The sequence below is a fragment of the Hippoglossus hippoglossus genome, chromosome 19, assembly GCF_009819705.1.
Source record: "Hippoglossus hippoglossus isolate fHipHip1 chromosome 19, fHipHip1.pri, whole genome shotgun sequence".
Classification (NCBI taxonomy): Eukaryota; Metazoa; Chordata; class Actinopteri; order Pleuronectiformes; family Pleuronectidae; genus Hippoglossus; species Hippoglossus hippoglossus.
The window spans coordinates 18,531,281-18,551,303 of NC_047169.1; the positions used below are offsets into that span (position 1 = coordinate 18,531,281).

General features: G+C 41.2%; 2 protein-coding genes across 3 annotated transcripts in view; one reads left to right on the forward strand and one right to left on the reverse strand.

Moving 5' to 3' along the window:
• Nucleotides 1-8,398, reverse strand: part of jmjd1cb (jumonji domain containing 1Cb) — a 110,837-nt gene extending 102,439 nt beyond the window's left edge. For both annotated transcript variants that reach the window (XM_034569746.1, XM_034569745.1), the window contains exon 1: nucleotides 8,003-8,398. In XM_034569746.1, the coding sequence (XP_034425637.1) occupies nucleotides 8,003-8,158 (156 nt within the window). In that variant the 5' untranslated portion in view covers nucleotides 8,159-8,398. The remainder of the gene's footprint in view (nucleotides 1-8,002) is intronic.
• A 5,961-nt stretch (nucleotides 8,399-14,359) lies between these two features.
• reep3b (receptor accessory protein 3b) overlaps nucleotides 14,360-20,023 on the forward strand; it is a 29,685-nt gene continuing 24,021 nt past the window's right edge. Inside the window, exon 1 of the mRNA XM_034569650.1 lies at nucleotides 14,360-14,706. Coding sequence (XP_034425541.1) covers nucleotides 14,675-14,706 — 32 coding nt within the window. The 5' untranslated portion in view covers nucleotides 14,360-14,674. The remainder of the gene's footprint in view (nucleotides 14,707-20,023) is intronic.

Sequence of the window (20,023 nt, forward strand, 5' to 3'; positions counted from 1 at the left end):
GTGCACAAAGCAACCATGTTAATGCTGTGTTTGGTTTATGAAAAGATTAAGTTAGGGTCAACTGGTGTCAGGGAGGCTGACAGACAGACACGTCATTGACAGGTATGACAACATTCCGTTGGACTTGCTTTCTCCTCCAGCAAGGTAGGAACAAGTGACAGTTACACATTCACCTCAGGGGGTGGACAGCGAGACGATTTACTGAGCCTGTGTCCCACCCCAGAAATAAACAGAATACAAACGGCAGCAGGTGACAGCTTGTCTTCGACTCAACAGAAAAGAGACAGCCAAACTAGATGGACACGCATGAGCCACAGTTGCTCGATTCATTTGGGAGATGTTCCAAACTGAACAAGCACAACCTCCTCATTACTGGCTACACCAAAATAGCTTCCCTCACATTCTTTGGTAAAACAGTCTAGTTAGAGGGCAGGGCCAGTATTCCCTGACAGCAGGGTTCGAAAATACACAGGACAGTTCTGGGTCCAAGAAATAATATGGACTGAAATTAGTCTTTCAGAAAAGTACATTGTTTAACATACTGTGTTGAACTCTCTTGGGACTTTCCCACAACAGCAGTCGTGATTTAGAAGAAGTACCAAACATGTACATCATGTCTGAAAAGGCCAGTTTGTGTCAGAACCATATCATATTTTATCAGCCACTTATTCGGAGCAGTTGTGAGCACGTGGGCTGTCTGATCGGGTGATGGATTTAACAGCAGTCAGACAGGCTGAGGTTCACTTATTCCATATTCAGGACACAGTCACAGTCTGTCTGGGCTGCCTTCTTACTTGGCGCTTTACTATAACCCCTCTGGATCTACTGTTGTGGATAACAACATAGATATTCATTGGAATGTCTCTTTATATTGTTTATTATTACATATCATTGTTAAACTAAGTTGTTTATATTTTATTATGCATATTTAACATCAGGCAAAGCCATCCAACTGTTTAAATTGAATTAGCTTGACAACATCATCCCTGCAGGATGTAATTTCCCTCAACAAAAACCCTCACGACACCTGACTGAATGTATCACTTACTGCTTGGTCACTGGTCAGATAAATTTGTTCGGGGAAACAACATGATGATTGTTCTCAAACCATAGTCAAGATTTTACTGACTTATGAACTAAAATTATAGAAACACTTACTGACAGGTCAGTATGCGAGACGCTGGGTGGTAGGGGTGGGCCGAATCTCAAATGTACTTGGTGTATTGCTGCTTAATCTACGTGGTAAAAAGCACTGGATCCATCCTCTGTCGTGGATTTTGTGCATCCCAAAGAGGATGTGCATGGAGCAAACAATGGTTATCTGCAAAAGGTCTAGCAAAGTCACTTTCTCTGGGAGAAATTTGATTCAGAATTCAAAATGCCACCCACTCCTTAACAAAGAGTGTCTCTCATCTCTCTCTGATGCATACAATAACACCAGTATGAGGTTTCTAATCCTTGCAACATGTCAGTTTGTCAGAAGCTGCTGAGGTGACAATATTTCATCATAAAGGAAAACCTATAGTTTTGGTCAAATATTTTGTGAACGCCTGGACCACTGCCTCAGTGGATCACAAACTAGGTTTGTATGTATTTTCCAGAGTTCCAGAGATGGGGACTCTCTCCCTTCCATGATGAATATACACAAGACTAGAGACTAGAATTGTCATACTGGTTTGAATATATATGGTTTATAGTGATATAGCCTGAAAATATTGCTATTTTATTTATAGGCAATACCATCCTGCCCCACTGGACTAAACTTTATTCTTTAGTGCTTCATTATTCCAACTTACAAACAGTTTTGCCAGAGGTGAAGTGAAAACAGAGGTCACTAGAAGAACTAAGATAGTGTAAAAAACAGTTAAACTGCTTTTTCTTCAGAGTTGCCATTAAGTTGGGTTCTGTGTGTACTTATTGTGTACATAAATTGAAATTGCTCTGTGACATGGCATGGCAGGGAATTCAGTATAGCACATTGTGTACTGACCTGGGATCTACTTAGTGGTACATGTGATAGGTTTCTAACCAGTGGATGGTGCATGGCAAAGTGGTTCTTACCAAGTTCCACGTGTGTTCTTTTGTCAGTTTTTTAAAAATAGACACAATGTCTAAACAGACAGTGTATTCTTGGTGCTATATGTTTCTAACATACAAATTCCATCACACCCTAGCGATGACAATAGCAATAGTGTAGCATATTATACGAGGAAACCACAGCAGCTGTTGAGTAGTAGATCCTAATGTATTCCCAGGGTTATCTGCGAAGCCTGCAAGCCTATAGGAAGCTTTATGGCTGCCATATGTAGCGCTGTGATGTAGTGGGGCTTTAGTGCAGTGTGTGTGCGTGTGTGTTGAGTAGATGGGGGAAGGGTACGTGCAGCCAGAAATCCAGCCAGCCCATCCTGGCTTCAGATTACATTTTGTTTCCTTAGGCACCAGAAAACAAACCACTAACACTCGGTGTATCCAGTTGCCCAACACCACATACACTGGAAGTCCAGTGTTTCCCCTATATGATTGCCATGTCAGCCCACCCCCCCAAATAGCTCCCCCAAAGAAACCAAAGGAAAAGAAAAAGAAAAAAGGGAGAGAAAAAAAAATCTTTATGTGCTTTATCTAATTTATGTGTTCATTTCAGCTCAGTGTGAGACTCATTTACAGTTACATTTGTCTCTCTCTGCTTCCCTGTGCGTGTCTTAGCCCCCACACACACAGACATAGAGCAGAGCAGAGGACAGACAGGTTGACAACTCCTTATGTTGAGTGCAATAAAAGCTTTCAAGTCTTAGAAATCGCTCTGAAACCAAAGATGGACGCTTGAAAGTCAAGCTAAAGTCAGGCTAAAGTCAGGCTAAAGTCAGGCGTTGACCCACCTTGGCTGTCAGAGAAGACAAACAGTCCTCATGACGCCACAAGATCAATGATAGGTGAAGAAAAATGAATATATAACAAATAAAATTGAAAATAAATAAATAAACAGATTGAGAAGCTGACACCTATAGTTCCCACATTGCCTCCCCCAAAGCAGTCAACCTACGTTATGTCAGCGTGTGCATGTCACCCTGATAAAGACTAATTATATATAGTAACCATTTAGCAGACTAAGTAGACTCAGAAAAGACTTGCTAGCCTGGCAATATTACGGTTACAAACAACCCATAATGCAAGTAGACACACAGGTACTCGCTCCATCCAAAATGATTATCAGTTGTAGTGAAGGAACACGTGTGATTTAATTGTGAAATCAAGTCTTATATAGAAACCTCTGTATGCTGTATATTAGTATTAGTTTATTCGTTTACAGCTGAGATCAGAATTACAATATTATTAAAGGACATTTTCTGTTATATCTATTATACAACATGCCAAGTGTATACAAGAATCACTTCAACATAATCAAACTGATGTACAAATCCAATGAGCTGAATTCCTTACTACTTTTTTATTAACTATTAGTTACATGTTCCATTCCTTCAGTACATTTTAAATTACAAAAAATGTGGCAGGCTGCTAATATGACAATATGATACTGCAATAGATATAATGGCATTCGTAACAGCATTCATAATAGTTAGTTAATAATCAAAGTCCAACTGGAACAAAGTACAACAGGAACAATAGCAAGTATAGTCAAATTCATGTGATGGTATTGTATATATCTTTGCAAACATTACTGTAGCATTGACATTACGAGGGTAAAGCTACTCCCCAGGTCATGTTTACTCTCCATTTCTCTAGTGTACGTTTGAACTGGAAACAATGCTGCTATTCACAACCCAACACACACTCGCACACAGCTTAGAAATGTTTCTAATGTGGCTAAATTGCAGCACTGCAACAACCATGCAGAGACTCTGTATGTGGAAGGTTCTTCCCAGGTCACAGCCTGTCATTTTCTGCTGATTAGCCACATGGAGATGAACTTCAGGCCACAGCCCTAAAAACAAACTAACAGCACTGCTACTGTACACGCACACGCAGACACATTGGACTGTAATGGAAAACAAAGAATCCTATAGGCAATGACCTGGTTGCCCTGCTCTTTCCATCCATTGTGAATCCAGTCCAGATGAGTGTGGCGGTTTTATGCCTGATATGCCAGCGTGGGGTTCTGCTGCTGAGCTTTTACTTTTTCTTTCAGCTTGTCCCTCTAGTTCCCTCAAAAACTCTGTCTGGAGATTAGAAAGGTGTTAAAATGCTCTGTATTTCACTCTGCATATCACAGATTATCCGTACTCCATTTTAATTTGAACTCTCGCTGCCATTTTTCAGTTTTAAGATTCTATTTCTGCATCAACAAAACTGGGTTCCCTGGAAAATGATTTACATCGTCATCAATAGACAAGTGTCTCTTAAAACTTTAACGTGTTCTTGAACCTTTTTTTAAGTATTGTCAGGTTTACTGACTGAAGAGGATTCAGCCAATACAACCTCAAATGGATAGTGAGCAGCTGCATGACCACTATAAATGTTATTGGTAATATTTACCTCTGATATACAGTAAATAAAACTGGACTGACTCCCACCCTGTACACAAACAAATAAGTGGCATAGAGATATGAAAATAAAACCCAAGACTGTGCCAAACTGTTTCATCATATCAGTTAGCTCATATGACATTTTCTAATTGGCTATGAGGTCATTGCATAATGCGGACTAAGGCTATGAAGCTGTGCATGTCTGTTATGGCCAACAATAAACAGAAAGAATGTCCCAAAAGAATAAACTACATGTGCGCTAACAACTAAAATGCAGCCTACAGTTACTACTTCTATATTACCATTAGTCCATTGCTATTACAGCTATCATATATCCTTTATACAGACTTTGCTCTAAACCAATTCAGCAAAATATATCAGTAATTCTAAAATTGGTTGTCCTCATTTTCATTGTTTAGTCCGCATTAGCTCTGAGCCAGCCGAACTGGTCTAATCGCCTGCTAGACCAGATGCCACCCTAACCACAAAAGCACCATTAAAGAAATATATACAATTACAGTTATGATAATGATAACAATAATTACAATCAGTATTAGCAACAGCAACACGCAATCATTTTAAAAGATGCCTGTCAGGCACAGTTATCACAGTTTCACTTTAGAAAGTTGCAAGGAAATTCTATTCTACCTACTCAAATATTATCCTGTCATAGGTGTTATAACACATGATTACACCAGTGGAGGTATTACTACACTGACTCATTAGGTAACATATCATTACATATCAACATATCATTACATATCATTACTGAACTAGTACAAATACGAGTACTAACTTTTTATTACTGCACAAAGATAATAAGATCCCATCATGAGAAGTGACTATGTTAAAAGTGTAGAAGCAGAGTATTTATTTCCATTTTGGTAAGTGATAATACATCAATGCTGTATTTTCAATTCTGCTGTGTATGATAATGAAATGTAAGTTAGCTCTGTGTTACATCATGAATGCAAAAATCAACATTCACATGTGCAGTCTTATGAAACAAGAACGTTTTACACTTTAACATCAACACAAAATATACTAGATCGGGGCTGCAACTAATGATGACATACATATTTTGTATCTATAAACTATTTTACTTTCTTTGACATCTTCAAATTGCTTTTCTTTTCATACCATACCCCATAAACATTTAGTTCACTATAATTTAAGACAAGCAGAAGCAGTAAATCCCTACATTTTACAGCTGGAACCATTAAATTACCACGATAATGTGGAAATCCAGTTCTTTTGATTTACAAAGCAATTAATTTCACTGCTTCAGCTCGACATTACAGATATTAGCTGTTTTAGAACAGTGTCCTGAGCTGACTGCATACATCCAAGAAAAGATGTGTCACTTAAGAAGCTACCAACTAGAGCAATGGTTTAATCTGGTGATTTTAGGCATTAGGTGACTGGTAATTTTAGATTCACCTCTATAATCAGCATGAAGTCAAACTCGACTTGTGTAAACTGCATTATTCTTTCACTAAGATTCATAGCTAAGAACCAATAAGCCTTGTTGAGCCATGGTGAGCCTGGTATACCCCTGTACTACTGGCCTATCTGACCAGACACTTGACAGAGACCTGACAGCTTGGCTTGACACACTTCTTCCAATCTAATCTCCAATCCCTCTCGCCTGCATTCACTCAGCTAGTTAAGACCCTTGCTAATGAGACTGTGCCCCACTGTATGGAATTAAACCAGAGCATTACTCATTGCCTGAATTATAATCACACGAAAGGACCATTTCTAAAAGGGAATTAAGAAGCTGTGAGCATGTTTGTTGTGTGATACAAACAAGCAAACTGTGCAGATGAGGGAACATGCAATTACACATATGAGAGCTGTTTAGCTACATGACACTGGAATTGATCCATGGAATTATGCCACCACATAATTCCTGTCAAAAACAGAGACAACTTGATGTAAATTCATGTCTAAAAGGGGGAATACACAGAAAGCTATGATCCTGCGACACTGTCTAATCTCAGTGTTGAAAAGATCACAAGTGGTCAACGACATGTGCAGAGGGACCTCTGACATGTATGCTGGTCGGATTTTATGCCATGACATACAAGTGATGAACGCAGAAGAGCTGAACTCCCACAGATGTCTCTCAAATTAAGTCATACGCAAAGAATTGCGAGACCAGAGACCTATGACAATTAGATGATAATGTGTACTGAGAGATTTCGTATCTGATGACTCAGAGAATGGCACATATGTACAGAGACAACACTCTCAATAATCAAATCACAACCGAGCTTGGGTTTGGCCAGTTATCTGCATAGGCAGATAGGAGGATTCAGTGAACAAAAGAAACCGGGGAACAGGCACACTGTACACTGACACAGTAGTGTATTGGACAGCCAAGGGCTTGTCAGGGCAAATATTCTATTGTGTGCAGGTTTCTGCGCATTAACCTGTTGTGAAAATACCTCCTTTTCTAAAGAATGTGGGAAACAGACAGATACACTGCCACGGTTTTCATCCATCACTGTCCTAGTGACTGCAATGAGAAGCACAACAATTGCACACCGGGCTGGAAATAGATGTGCTCCTGGAAGCCCTGGAAGTGACAACACTGTGAGTTGTCTTGAAATCGCAGACAACATTTGATATGACGATCGACTGGCCATTGTTCAGCCCGCAGCAAGCCAGTTTTATGTTTTTACAAGTCCTTGCATTCCTGCGTCCTTGTCCGAGACGGAGGGCTGGCTGTCCGCCTAAACCACGGGCAGACGGGGCTTTATGGTCGATCACCGCGCACACATAACGCAGATTGTGACCAATAACCACGAGGCAACAGGGATCAGTTCAATGTAAAGGCTGTAATGCGGAGTAAACCTAGGAAGCCAACCTTACCTCCGTCAGCTGATTTGCAGTATACAGCAGATTAAAGAATTTAGCTGCTCGGGACTCAAATTCCTACACACGCTTTGACAAATGCGGCTTCGCTCCGGCGACAACACACAGCGAGTCCAGAGCCCAGATGTCTGTCATCTGCGACACGATCACTGAGAAATGAGCGCTTTACCTGATCTATTATAGATTGAAGACACGGTGTACCTACATGGAGCCATTGTGTTTCTGCGTTCTTCTTATACGTGACAACACGGAGGTCTGCCCCCGCCTCAGCAAATGACTGATGAGGGAGATAGGTTTGTGGATCTGCGTGTAAATAAGTAGTGTACTGTCTGGACCCGAGCCGTTGGCTTTCCATAACCCCCTGCTGGTGGTCTGCCTCCCATTAACTTGCCTAAGTGGTCAAATAGCTGCTCGAACTTGTACACTCCACGGAATCTGGAGATTTGGTGAAACTGTGAAAAATACAAGCGGTGTACACGTTGGTCCAAGGAGCCATAATAACTAAGACAAAGCCACACAATAATTTCCGCCTGGTAAGCCTCCAACATTGCCTCGCTGGCTAGCCACCAACCACAGAGATTTTCCCATTCGCTTTGCATGTAACAGAGTCAAGCGGCGGACGGAGTCGGCGCTTTCCTTACCGTCAGGTCGGGATTGTCGCTGTCACGATGGTTGACGGCTCGTATGACCCCGGACCTCCACGGCCACCGGCCGATGTCGCCGATTTCAGGCGGGTCGTCCCCGCTGACACAGAGGAACCGCTTCCCGACCAGCTCCGGGCGAGCCTCGACTGCCATGGCCCTTCGCTGGTCCGAATCCCCCCTCGAAAAAACTTCCCGACAACGACGCCCTTACAGCCCTGTCATTTACGACATTAACCCAGCTCGGAAGACTCCAGCGGTAGAAAGAAAAATGTAAAAGGTGAAGTTGTTTGTTGCTAAAAGCTGAAAAACCGACCCGGGGGATTTAAATGTGTAGCAGTCTCCACCCGCTCGAGCGTCAGTCTCTTTTCTCTCAGCTTGAAAAAAACCGTGGAACACTGGACCGCATCACAGCCGCCATCCACGCTCGTGTTTCTCCGCTGGATCCCATGGTATTCACAGGGACGCGGCACCACTGTGTCCCTCCGCCATATTGAACACCGTCGGAACTATTTTCGCAAAACATTGACTTCAACTGCTCTTTCCAGGAGAACTGACTGTCACAGCAAGTGTTGGCGATCACACCTGTAATAGTACTACAGCCACTATTACGCATAAATATAAAAATAATCATAATAATCATAATAATAAAAATAATATTAATAGAAGAAGAAGAAGAAGAAGAAGAAGAAGAAGAAGAAGAAGAAGAAGAAGAATTATTGTTATTCTTATTATTATAGAAATTAGTCATTTACATAATAATTACCATTGTAATCAAGGTGGGATTACAAACCTGGCAAAATGAGTAACTGCCCAAAGATTTATTCAATTTAATATAGATCTGCAAAATATAACCACACACACACACATGTACGTATGTATGACTAAAATTTATTACAAACATTTGTGTCCATTACAAACGTGTGTGTGTGTATAAAAGTCTATTACTAACAGTATTACAGTGTTATGATAACCAAATGATGACCAAAACAAATAATTGCAGACTAGATGTTCACTGTGATGGATTACACACATCCAACTGGGAAGTCTGCTGATAGATTTTAATTTTATACTGAAATGGATGGAAACCAGTGACTGCATGGAATGGAAGAATATTAGATCCAATTATCAACAGCTGTCTAATAGGCTTTTAAAAAACCTTAGTGGAATTTCAAAACCCACCAGACCACCAGCAGAGGTACTTCCATCTGTAGTCATTCATAATTTCATTCATGATTTCAATTTTGAATTTTCTTTTGCGTGAATATTTCATTCAGAATTTTAAATGCCACTGACATGTTTGGCTTTCTTTCTTTTGGTGCGGATTTACTCATTTGCATTGTCTTCCCTCTGGCCTCCTGGGCTCTAAAGGAGCAAGACCAAGAGAGAATCAGTGAACAAGAGACTGAGGCTGAAGAACTGAAGGAGAACAGGGGAGAAAGAAGGTGTGTGTGTGTGTGTGTGTGTGTGTGTGTGTGTGTGTGTGTGTGTGTGTGTGTGTGTGTGTGTGTGTGTGTGTGTGTGTGTGTGTGTGTGAGCGTTTGGCTCTGCGAAAGACTGCACAGTTGTGTACTTGTGTGCGCATGCGGGTGTGTGCAGAGGGGATCTTAAGGACAGTATAGAGGGTTGTGTGTGAAGCATGTAGAAAGCAATCAGCCTGGAGCGACCTCCGGGGTAGGATACAAGAGAGGAGGAGGGTAAAACACCGACATGGAATGACAGTGGAAGAGAAGCGGGGGAACAGGAGAGGAGAAACAATGAGAGAAAAGGGGAAAGATGCTGAGAAAACAGCCACACCAAGGACACAATAGTGAAAAGAGGAAAGAGGCACGAAAAAGAGGAAGAAGAAAAAGAAAAAAAAAGTAGAGTAGAGGTTTCTCATAGTAGTGGAATAAGAAAATGGAACAACTGAAAGGAAAAGCAATGCGGTAAGTATGCAGAAGTGAGACAAACATATTGCTTGTCTCATTTACATATATGGTGTTTATTGACCAAGGGTAGAAAAAGCAGATCCTTTGGTTTTAGTAAGTGTTAGGAATATCTTACAACAATGTTACAACGAAAAAGCTAAAGAGCTCCATATTAATTTCAAAAGTTCCCCTATTAACACTTCAAGAATACACTGATTACTGCACTGTATCTTGTTTGTTTAGACTGTACACATGCAGAAATGTAAAGAGGACGGTTTGAGGTTTTAGGGGGAACAATGTTCTGGTATGCAAGTGTATCATCTAAGAAAGCTCTGTCCTCCTAAAGATGTGGTCGGACTGAATGCAAATCAAATTCTTAGTCTCTTTGAATAATAATAATAAGGACGATGTAAACTCATAAAATATAAAATTCACCCTGGTGGCACATATACTGAGACAATGACTCATTGCTAAGCTGAAAACACATGTGAAGGAAGTGTACCAGTTAATGTCTGTGTCAGTGCAATGGCTGTTTTTGGAGAATAAACCACAACTGAAAGAAATTGTCTGGTGGTCAATTTTGTAAAAGCAGTGTGAGATGAACATTTCACACTTAATACAAGCAGCATCCACAGGTCATCTGAGAACAAATCACAAAGCTCCTCCCTCAGTCTGACTGTGTGACAATAAAGGTGACAGGGCTCAAGGTCCGATTGGACTGACTTCTATTGATACTCGTTTTTTTATAAACAGAATATTATATGACGACAATGATAACAATGTTTTTTGGCAAAATTTAAAAAGACACATAAAGGCTGTGGATATTTTATTTGCTGCAGCACCTCTTTTCCCCCTCTTTCAAAAATGCCCTATTTCAGCTCAGCTGGGACCCTCCTTTGTGATTGGTCAACCACTGGGTGTATGTCTAAAATGTCATGCCGCTTACCTGTAGGCATCCCGTTCAGCTGTACACGCAGCTGTAGCCACAGTAACAGATGTGCTGTTCCAAACCAAGCCACAGTAGCCGGTAGGTGGCCATGTGGCACGTTACATGTTAATTGGTGGTGTAGACACGTGCAAATGAGTAATTTCAGGCTCTACAGCAGATTTTTCTGTGTGAGAGTTGGAAACTCTTTGCTGTGGACTTTGGAATTTTGTAACTTAGTAGAACCTACATGCACTTAAAAGTTATGATACACTAAAGGAAAGCAAAACAAAATAAGGGCACTTCAAGTGGTGGATATTTTATGTGTTTCAGCTTGTGGATGAAATGTTGTGGAACCATCCTTTAGTAATAACTGGTTTCAAGTAAGCAGGTGGGAAAAAAAGACCAAATACAGATTCCTACCATATTAGAATTGGCATTCCCACAAGTCACAAAACGGCCAATATGAATGTTACAGGACAATACGCTGGACAGCATCTATTGTCCTCAAATGACAAATGTTTCCTAGGTCCCAGTTTTCAAAAAGGTTGTAGTGTTAACTATTATGTTATTTGAATGGGTTGTTAATGTCACACATTTACATGGACACCAACATTCTGACTATTGACCTTCTTGAGAATAAGACATTATATTGGTCCTTGCATGAGTTATTAATAAAACATTCTAATCATATTCCTGTTTAAATGTTACAGAGCATAGCCTGATATTGAGTCATTATGAACACGAAAATAATGAAAATAATGCACGATGCTAATGTTTTGGGTGTTTTTCTATCCAATTTTCCAAAAGCTACTACTATTTTTCCATCTGGTTTACACCCAGGGCATGTGTGGTCAAGCAGTATTCTTACTATGTCGCAAAATACTGTAATACGCAAAACTCCATTATAATGCGATTGAGATGTATACATGTCTACATCATGTGACCATGGTGGGAGTACTCCACGTCTTGATGGGATTGTTGCTCATTAGGGGAGTATGACCTTATTCAGGTTATGGTAATGTCTTCATGGCAGTGTATCATTCACACTATTGGCTTAGTTGGGTTATTATCTGAATATTGGTGTAATCACTGTCATTGTATGTATATAAAGGAAAATGTTATCTTTCTGTTTTGCAGCAATGATGATAGACCTAATACAACTTGGTTTTTAACTTTTGGCAAAGTATATCTTTGCTCATTATCTTTGCTCAAATGTGTATGTTTCTGACTTGATTTTGTAGCTGTGTGTGACATTATATTGTATCGTGAGGTTGTCAGTGGACCCCTCATGGTGAAAGCTTGGTATGGAGGTATTTTCGGTTCAGCTGTGATCCTCTGATGCTGTCCCAGACAGGCTGTGTGACCAGAGAGGCTCCAGAGGGAATCTACCTCACACTGCTGCACACCGCAACATCCGCCTTCATGAATAACAAGTAGCCATGAATCCAACCCCCCCTCCTGCTCCACACACACACACACACACACACACACACACACACACACACACACACACACACACACACACACACACATATACATACTCATGCATACATTCAAAACATGCATACAGTATATCTATATGCGATCACAAATATGCATATATCCAAATATATAAAGTCAAAAGCTCATAGCTGCATATTTACAAGCTCCCACACATGTCTATGTGCTCAGATATCATTATCTACACACACAGATGCACATGCACAAACAAAGAGGCAGGCCTGTCAAGGCACACAGATGGGGTTTGTGTCTGCCAAGTGCTATGTATGGAAAACTGTAATGAATATGATCACATCCTTGAGACTGGTGTATTTTACGTAATGAGCAAGACAAAAGCAGTCCACAACATTTGTGTTTCAGGTATCCAGTTGGTTGTGTTATCCAAAGTAAGCTTGCAAACATACACACAGGCACGGACACATGCACCATTAAAAAAAAATTAAAACTGAGGCAGATGAACACGAGCTGATGAGCACTGTGAGAAAAATGGCTGACACAAAATTCAAGCTAAAGCTAAAATAGGTTAAGCCCCTCCCAGATTTTCTACCACATTAGCTTAGTTAGTATGAAGTAAGTTTCAGCATTTAGAAAATTGCCATGCTTTAAAGACATAATAAAAACCATAATATATTCCTCAACATTGTATCTGAGGTAATAATAATATCTATAAAAAATGTAGATATAGTACTAAAATGTCTTCCTTAAGCTCGGTTCCTGAGTTAGAGGGTTCTACACAGTATCTTAGCTACTTACTAAGATTCCTCAGAGTATATATGAGTGTATAGTAAAGCTATAGTTCAAGTGTAACTCTGGGTAAAATGTATCATAATACATATTTGTAAAAACTTGTCTTAGGAAATTGTTTCCAAGCGCTAATGAAGCTGTGATTGATTCATTTGCAATTTTGAAGATGGCATTAATTTACACTCTATGACAAACTGGGAAGGACCCCAGCGTACAATGTACATCTGTATTATGTTTGCTCATTCCTATTGGCTCTCAAATCAATCATCAATTAAATTGTATTTATATAGCCCATATTCCCAAATCAAAATTTGTCTCATAGGGCCTAACAAGGTGTGACATTCTCTGCCCTTAACCCTCGACAAGAGTAAGGTAAAACTACCAACAAAACCCAATTAACAGGGTAAGAAAATCGTGGAACCTCAGAGAGAGCCACATGTGAGGGATCCCTCTCCCAGGACGGACAGAAGTGCATTCGAAGCCATGTGTAACTGAAAACATCAACAGATAACAATATTTACAACATTGATTAGAAGAAACATAATGGAAACGTGTGTCAATGTTTAGAGTATTTATATATCAGAAAATGTGTGATAGAGTTGAAGGGAGCAGCAAAGACAAATGAATTGATGAGTTATTGTCAGTAATGGTAGAATATGTGAGTAGGATTTTATAACAATTTAATTTCAAGGATGAAGTCTTTTTCTGTTTAGCAACAAGAAAATGTGACCTTTTATTTTGTGCATTTGACTTAATGAGAAGCTGTCTTTTGGCCAATGATTGTTTAAATGAATGTATTAAATCACTGTGCACCCCCATGAGACTTCCTTTGGTCCACCATCCAGATGTTTATGTAAACTTCCTTTGGAAATTGTAATAAAATGAAATAAAAACACACAGTGACGTGCGTTTTCTCTTTTGGCGTCCAGAAGACATACTTGTTGAAGACTGAATCCGCCCTTACTGTGTGCACTGGAATTTGAAACAAGGTCACCTTCCATTTCTTAAACAGTAGAAGATCTGCTTCCCCAACAACAACGTTGGAAAATCCACCGATCACTGGCGCTCTCACCCGTTGGCTACAAATCGCCACGATTCGACCAAGAACCAATCAGCATACAGGTCGCTGAGTTTAAAATCCCACCGACTTCATCAGACCCAGAAGTCACATGGGTAAACGTGGCTGGCCAATGACAGTTATTGTCGGTTGTAAACAGACTGATCTGGCCAATAGGAGCGTCGTTAGGTTGTTCTCTTCCTGTGACGGCACGGACTACGTGAGCGCCGCTCTGTGCCAGACGCTGGAGAGCTAGACAGTGAGGGAAGGAGCCAAGGAGGAAACCCTGAGGAGTGAGTGACTGCTTCTAAACAACGGGGATCATATCGGACATATTGCTCATCTTAGCTGTGGCTACGAAGTCAGAACGGCGAGACATGCGGGTTGGCTGATGACCGGTGAGATAACCAGCTCGTCTTAGGCTCGCTCATCGAAGTTTGGGCTGTAGAAGTTCACAGCGACTCGGCCATTACCGCTGTCACCGGGACGCTCTTCTTCCGTTGCCACAGCCCGAAGCCACAGAGGCAGAAAACATGGTGTCCTGGATCATTTCGAGAAGCGTTGTGTAAGTACAAACTCTACGAACATTAGTGAAAGTCAACTAAAATGGCAAGTTTACCTTGGTGGAGAAAATGAGGGGTTTAGCTTTGTTAGCTGGCCTGGCTAACTGTTGCCGTCCTTTGGACAAGTTGTGGCCTCGGTCCTTACATTTTCTAGATTAGTGCGGACACTTTGTCAACAGGGACATGCATTCTTTCTGTTAACAAATGGTTATCAGACATCTCTGATTAGCGGTCTAAGTAGTTGCATGTGGCTAGTTCGGCCTTGTGGTCGGTCATTTGCTATTGTGTCTAAAGCCAACAGACTTGTTTACAGTATGAATCATGACCGTGACTGCTGCTGGTGAGTCAGCTGTAACAATGTGGAACGTATCGTGAGGTGGACATGTCTGTAAATGTTCAATCTGCCAAGGAGTGCCAGGTACAGCTGCCATCTTGAATATGGAATTCTCAGCCCTGCCCCAAATAACCTGACAAGCCTGACAAGTTAGAACACGGGAAGAAAGATTACCCTTGGTCCGTGTCCAGGCCAGGGACATGCCACTGAATCTGAGTTTAAAGCAGAAGTCAGATTCAGTATTAGTTTCCCACAGGTAACGTAGATGTGTTTTACTTTTGCAGGAAAATGCCCATTTCTTGACTAGGCAGCATACTTTTGTAATACCTCTCTGTCATGTCCCTCTGTCTTTTTGAGTCTGTCCACATGCAGAAACAGTAGTTACACAGCTACTGCTGGAGGTGTAATGGAGGATAGAAATGTGATGGGAAGGCAGAAGGGAGTGGTGGAGAAATAATGACTCTCCCTTTCAATCTCCTGAAACTGACAAGCCCTCTGTTGTGGTTACTGAGCACATTCTTTTGAAACAAACATTGGTCACGAATCCCTGTAAGGTTAATCACTGTTAGGTTGAAATACAGGTCAGGTAGAGTATCGTGCCTCTGCGTCCTTCACCTCATAACCTGTCCATAACTTTGTATACACTCCCTCTGCCTCTTATTTCCATATTTTGCATAATGACCTTGGACATTTGTTATTGGATTCTATGTTGTCCTGTAGATATAAAAGCAGATAATCCTGTTTAGCTGCCTTTTAGTATGTTGTCACCTTTAACCTTGTTATTCAAGTGAACTTAAATGAATTTACTAGGGATGCACCGATATGGAAATTCTTGGCCGATACCGATATTTAAAACAACAATCTAGCCGATACCGATATTTGTTTATTACTTGAATAATATGAAAAACAGAAAAAGTGACAAGTGTAACTTTAGATGCCATGGATGGTTCACACCGGACCCGCATTTCTCTGCGCCGGTCAGCCCGCGATTCTCCGCTTGTTGTTGTATGTAACCCGTTCAATGTCGGGTGTCGGGGGTAAATGACGTATCCCCCCCCCCCCCCCCCCCCCCCCCCCTCTTTTTATCTATATGACTGCTTGTGTGGCTGTAGTGGATGGGCAGAGGGGGACATTTAATTATGTGATTGGGAAAATTGGGAAAAGTCAAACTCCAGGACAACAGAAGGGGAATACAAAGTATGGGATGCATATTTGATCATTTATATCATATAAAATGTAATTTATATCGTTTAAAATCATTTTTCAGTCTGTTTCCTGGCGCGATACGCTCGATCGCACGCCGAAACCATCGGTGAAGGGCGCTGGCGCGGCGCATCGCAGCCCATGTGAACGGATGGGATGGGAGGCGCCTGGCTTTCCTTGGCGCTGCGCTGCGCTGCGCTGCGCTGCGCTGCGCGGCGCTTCAGCGCCCGGTGTAAACCCGGCGTCAGTGTACCATAATCTGGATGCCAGATTGGCAGGCTGCAGAAAACATACCAATGAACATCGGCCAATGTTATCGGTGAAAGTCAAGTTTATTACCGATATGCCGATGGCAGTAAACGAGGCGAATATCGGCCGCTACCGATATACGGCCGATACATTGGTGCACCACTAGAATTTACCCATGTCAAATCTGTAGTATAGTTTTTTATTAGTCTATATGGGTTTTAGTCTTGTAGGTGGTACCCACCAAAATATTTGATTGCAAGTGAGATGAGATAAATGTATGAGTTTGGTCTTAGTCAAAAGCATCTGAGTCTAGTGTTAGCCCAGAGCAAGAATGAGCCTTTTAGTCAAACCTACAAACTGTTTTCAAATAGGATTTCATCCAAATGATTTTAATAGTTAAGTCTGGAAAGATGCAACAACTTTAGCATATCCAGTGTAATCTAACTCTTTTCAAAATGAGTCGATTAGAAAGTGACCAGAGATACAGAAATCCTTCACAATCAAAAGGAACCTTGTACAACAGCCCTGAAGTAAATACATTTTCCTACATCTAAGATACATTTTTTGTATATTTAGGGCACATTATTTTTGTACCTGCAGGTTTTTTTTGTTGTACTTTGTCAGGTGTGTTTTATGTTTGCAAATCAAAATGCCATAGTTTGTTAATGGTGTTTTGTATTTGTATTCAGTAGACAGTACATTAACGATGGATTCAGTCCAGGGCTGCACAATAGTAGAAAGATATGCGATGACGTTGTTTAATATAGCGATGGCGATATGACTTGCGATAAATAAACATTACCATTCCCTGCCTACAGACGCGGAGCCCACGGACAGTTTCATGGCCGGAAGAAGGCGCATAGCCCGACCGCAACGCCACCAAGTCTGGGGTAGACACCAGGGAGCCATGCATAGCTCCACTATGTCCTCTTACAGTGTTAATTTGGGGTCTTTTCATACATGTTTGGACCGTGAAAAGTTTTTTTACAGTTTTTAGCGGCTCTGTCAGTAATTTACATCCTCTCTTGTGTCTCTGTCATTTAAGCTGCGTCAAACCAAACCGAGTGCACCGCCATTTCCTACAGCTCCACATACATTTCCTAAATTTACAAATTCTGAGTTTACACATGTGTCCGATTACAGAGAGAGAGAGAGAAGAGAGAGAGAAGAGAGAGAAGAGAGAGAGGAGAGAGAGAAGAGAGAGAAGAGAAAGAGGAGAGAGGAGAGAGAGAGAGAGAGAGAAGAGAGAGAAGAGAAAGAGGAGAGAGGAGAGAGAGAAGAGAGAGAGAGAGAGAGAGAGCAAAACAAACAAACTTTTAAACTGTAGTGAGTCAGAGACACAAGCTGAGGGAGAGGGAGAGAGATACACACACACTTATGTGTGCGCGCTGTTACTTTTCCCTTAGGTTCTGGGATCATAAATAAGCTACACAACTTCCACAGTACAGTTTAGTTGGACGAGGCAGAAAGAGATTTGATGGAGTCGCCTGGCTCCATCATCTCTGTTTTCAAATTCTCTCTTTCCTCTCGGTTCTCTTCTTATTGTCTTCTTCCGACAATGATTCATTGACAGGAAAAACCTGTCAATGATCTGAATGTCTTTAATGTATCATCTTAGGCAGCATGGCTCCATCTGGTTTGCCAAATATATGGTCACACAGGGTGTGAATGCTTGGCGCATGACACACCATTTATCGCAACATTTGCCATCTTCTGCGATACATCAATCGCGCACGTTGATATCGCGATGTCACTAGATTTTGTGTGTGTGTGTGTGTGTGTGTGTGTGTGTGTGTGTGTGTGTGTGTGTGTGTGTGTGTGTGTGTGTGTGTGTGTGTGTGTGTGTGTGTGTGTGTGTGTGTGTGTGTGTGTGTGTGTGTGTGTGTGTGTGTGTTAACTTCGGACTGGCTTGAGACACAAGAGGAGCGATAAATTACTGACAGAGCCGCTAAAAACTGTAAAAATATTTACTATTCACCATCAAAAATATATAAAAACACCCCAAATTAACACTGTAAGTGGCCTTGTGGAGCTGTGCATGGCTCCCTGATGTCTGCCCCCTCTTGGTGGCACTGCAGACGGACTTTGCGACTTCTCCCGGCTGTTGAGCTGTCTGTGGTCTTTGCGTCCGTAGCCAGGGACTGTTTAATTGTATTTATCGCAAGTCATATCGTCATCGCGATATTAAACAACGTTATCGCATATTGCATGTTTTCATAATATCGTGCAACCCTACTTTAAATGGTATTTTAGTCTATGGCACTTTTTTTCTCGGGAGATTTATGTGCCCAGAAATATGCAAAAAACACTGATCTTAAGTTTGAACTTGTGAATGTTGTGTTTAGTCAGTTTTTAAATGTGGGGAGATTCAGAGAGCCGTGTAAATGATCTATGCCATTTATTTCCCTATGAGGAAACACTCTGGGGAGGTGCAGACCTGGACTGTAACCAGTCCCGTTTGCTGTAGCAGCAGTTCTCTCAACAATCCTCCCTCTGTGTTTTTAGGGGAAAAGTCTTGTAATCAAATTCTTATTCCTGAAGCTCAAACCAGATGGTGGGAGCTTAAATCTTGGAGATCTCTTGATTTTTTTTTTTCACCCTTCCTCTCTTCCCTCTTGGTGTGTCTCCTGTTTTTATTGCCCTTGTTCTCTCTCTCTCTCTCTTTCTTTCTCTCTGTCTCTTGTCTTCCTGTCCTCCCCCTCCTCCATCTGGTTGTTGGTGGTTTACGGTGTCAGGAAACCAGGGAAATTGACCTGCAGCCCAGAGTCAAGGCCCATCTAAAAGCAACAGGCTATTTTCTCAGCTGCAGGCAAAGAGAGTGGGGGAGAATGTGTTGAAATGAGAAGAAGGAGAATGAGGAGGGAGAGAAGGGAAATACAGAGATGGTAGTTTTGAAATGAAGAGGGGGCCCTGCTTTTCAACAAATTGTTTCAAGAACATTTCTTTGCACGTCCAACTTTTGTGTTTTGTTTTATGGAGAGAATGTCCCTGCTGGCTCTAAGTGAGTCAGAAAGAAATAGATGTACATTTAAGACCTTGAATAATATAAAGGAATCTCGTGTAAGGTATTGGAAGGTCAGAGTAGTGTAGCAATATACCTTTCCAGCACCAAATAACCAGGAAGCTACAGTGACCTCAGAACAAATTCAGACCCTTTTACAGAAGTCAAAACGTAGCTCAAAAACACAATGATGAATTTTGACCAAACTCATTTCGTATACTGTTGTGTGAATGAGCCCCCTTAAAGTGCTCTAACTGGAATTGTTGAACTCTGTCTGCCTGCCAAGTACTCTAAAATCTTGATGGATGTTTTACCTGCCCACTGACACGGAAGGATTTCTCTCGGTACTGTGGATGGTCAGTTTGACTGTGACAGACGAGTGTTTGTGTGTGAGAGAGAGCTCTACACTGAAGCAACGGCACATTTTATTAAACTGTGGCAGAACAAATATACAATACTTTATATATAGTAGCCTATATAAAACAAATGCACAATCGCCTCTCTAGTGCATTTCATTATACATTTGATTGTT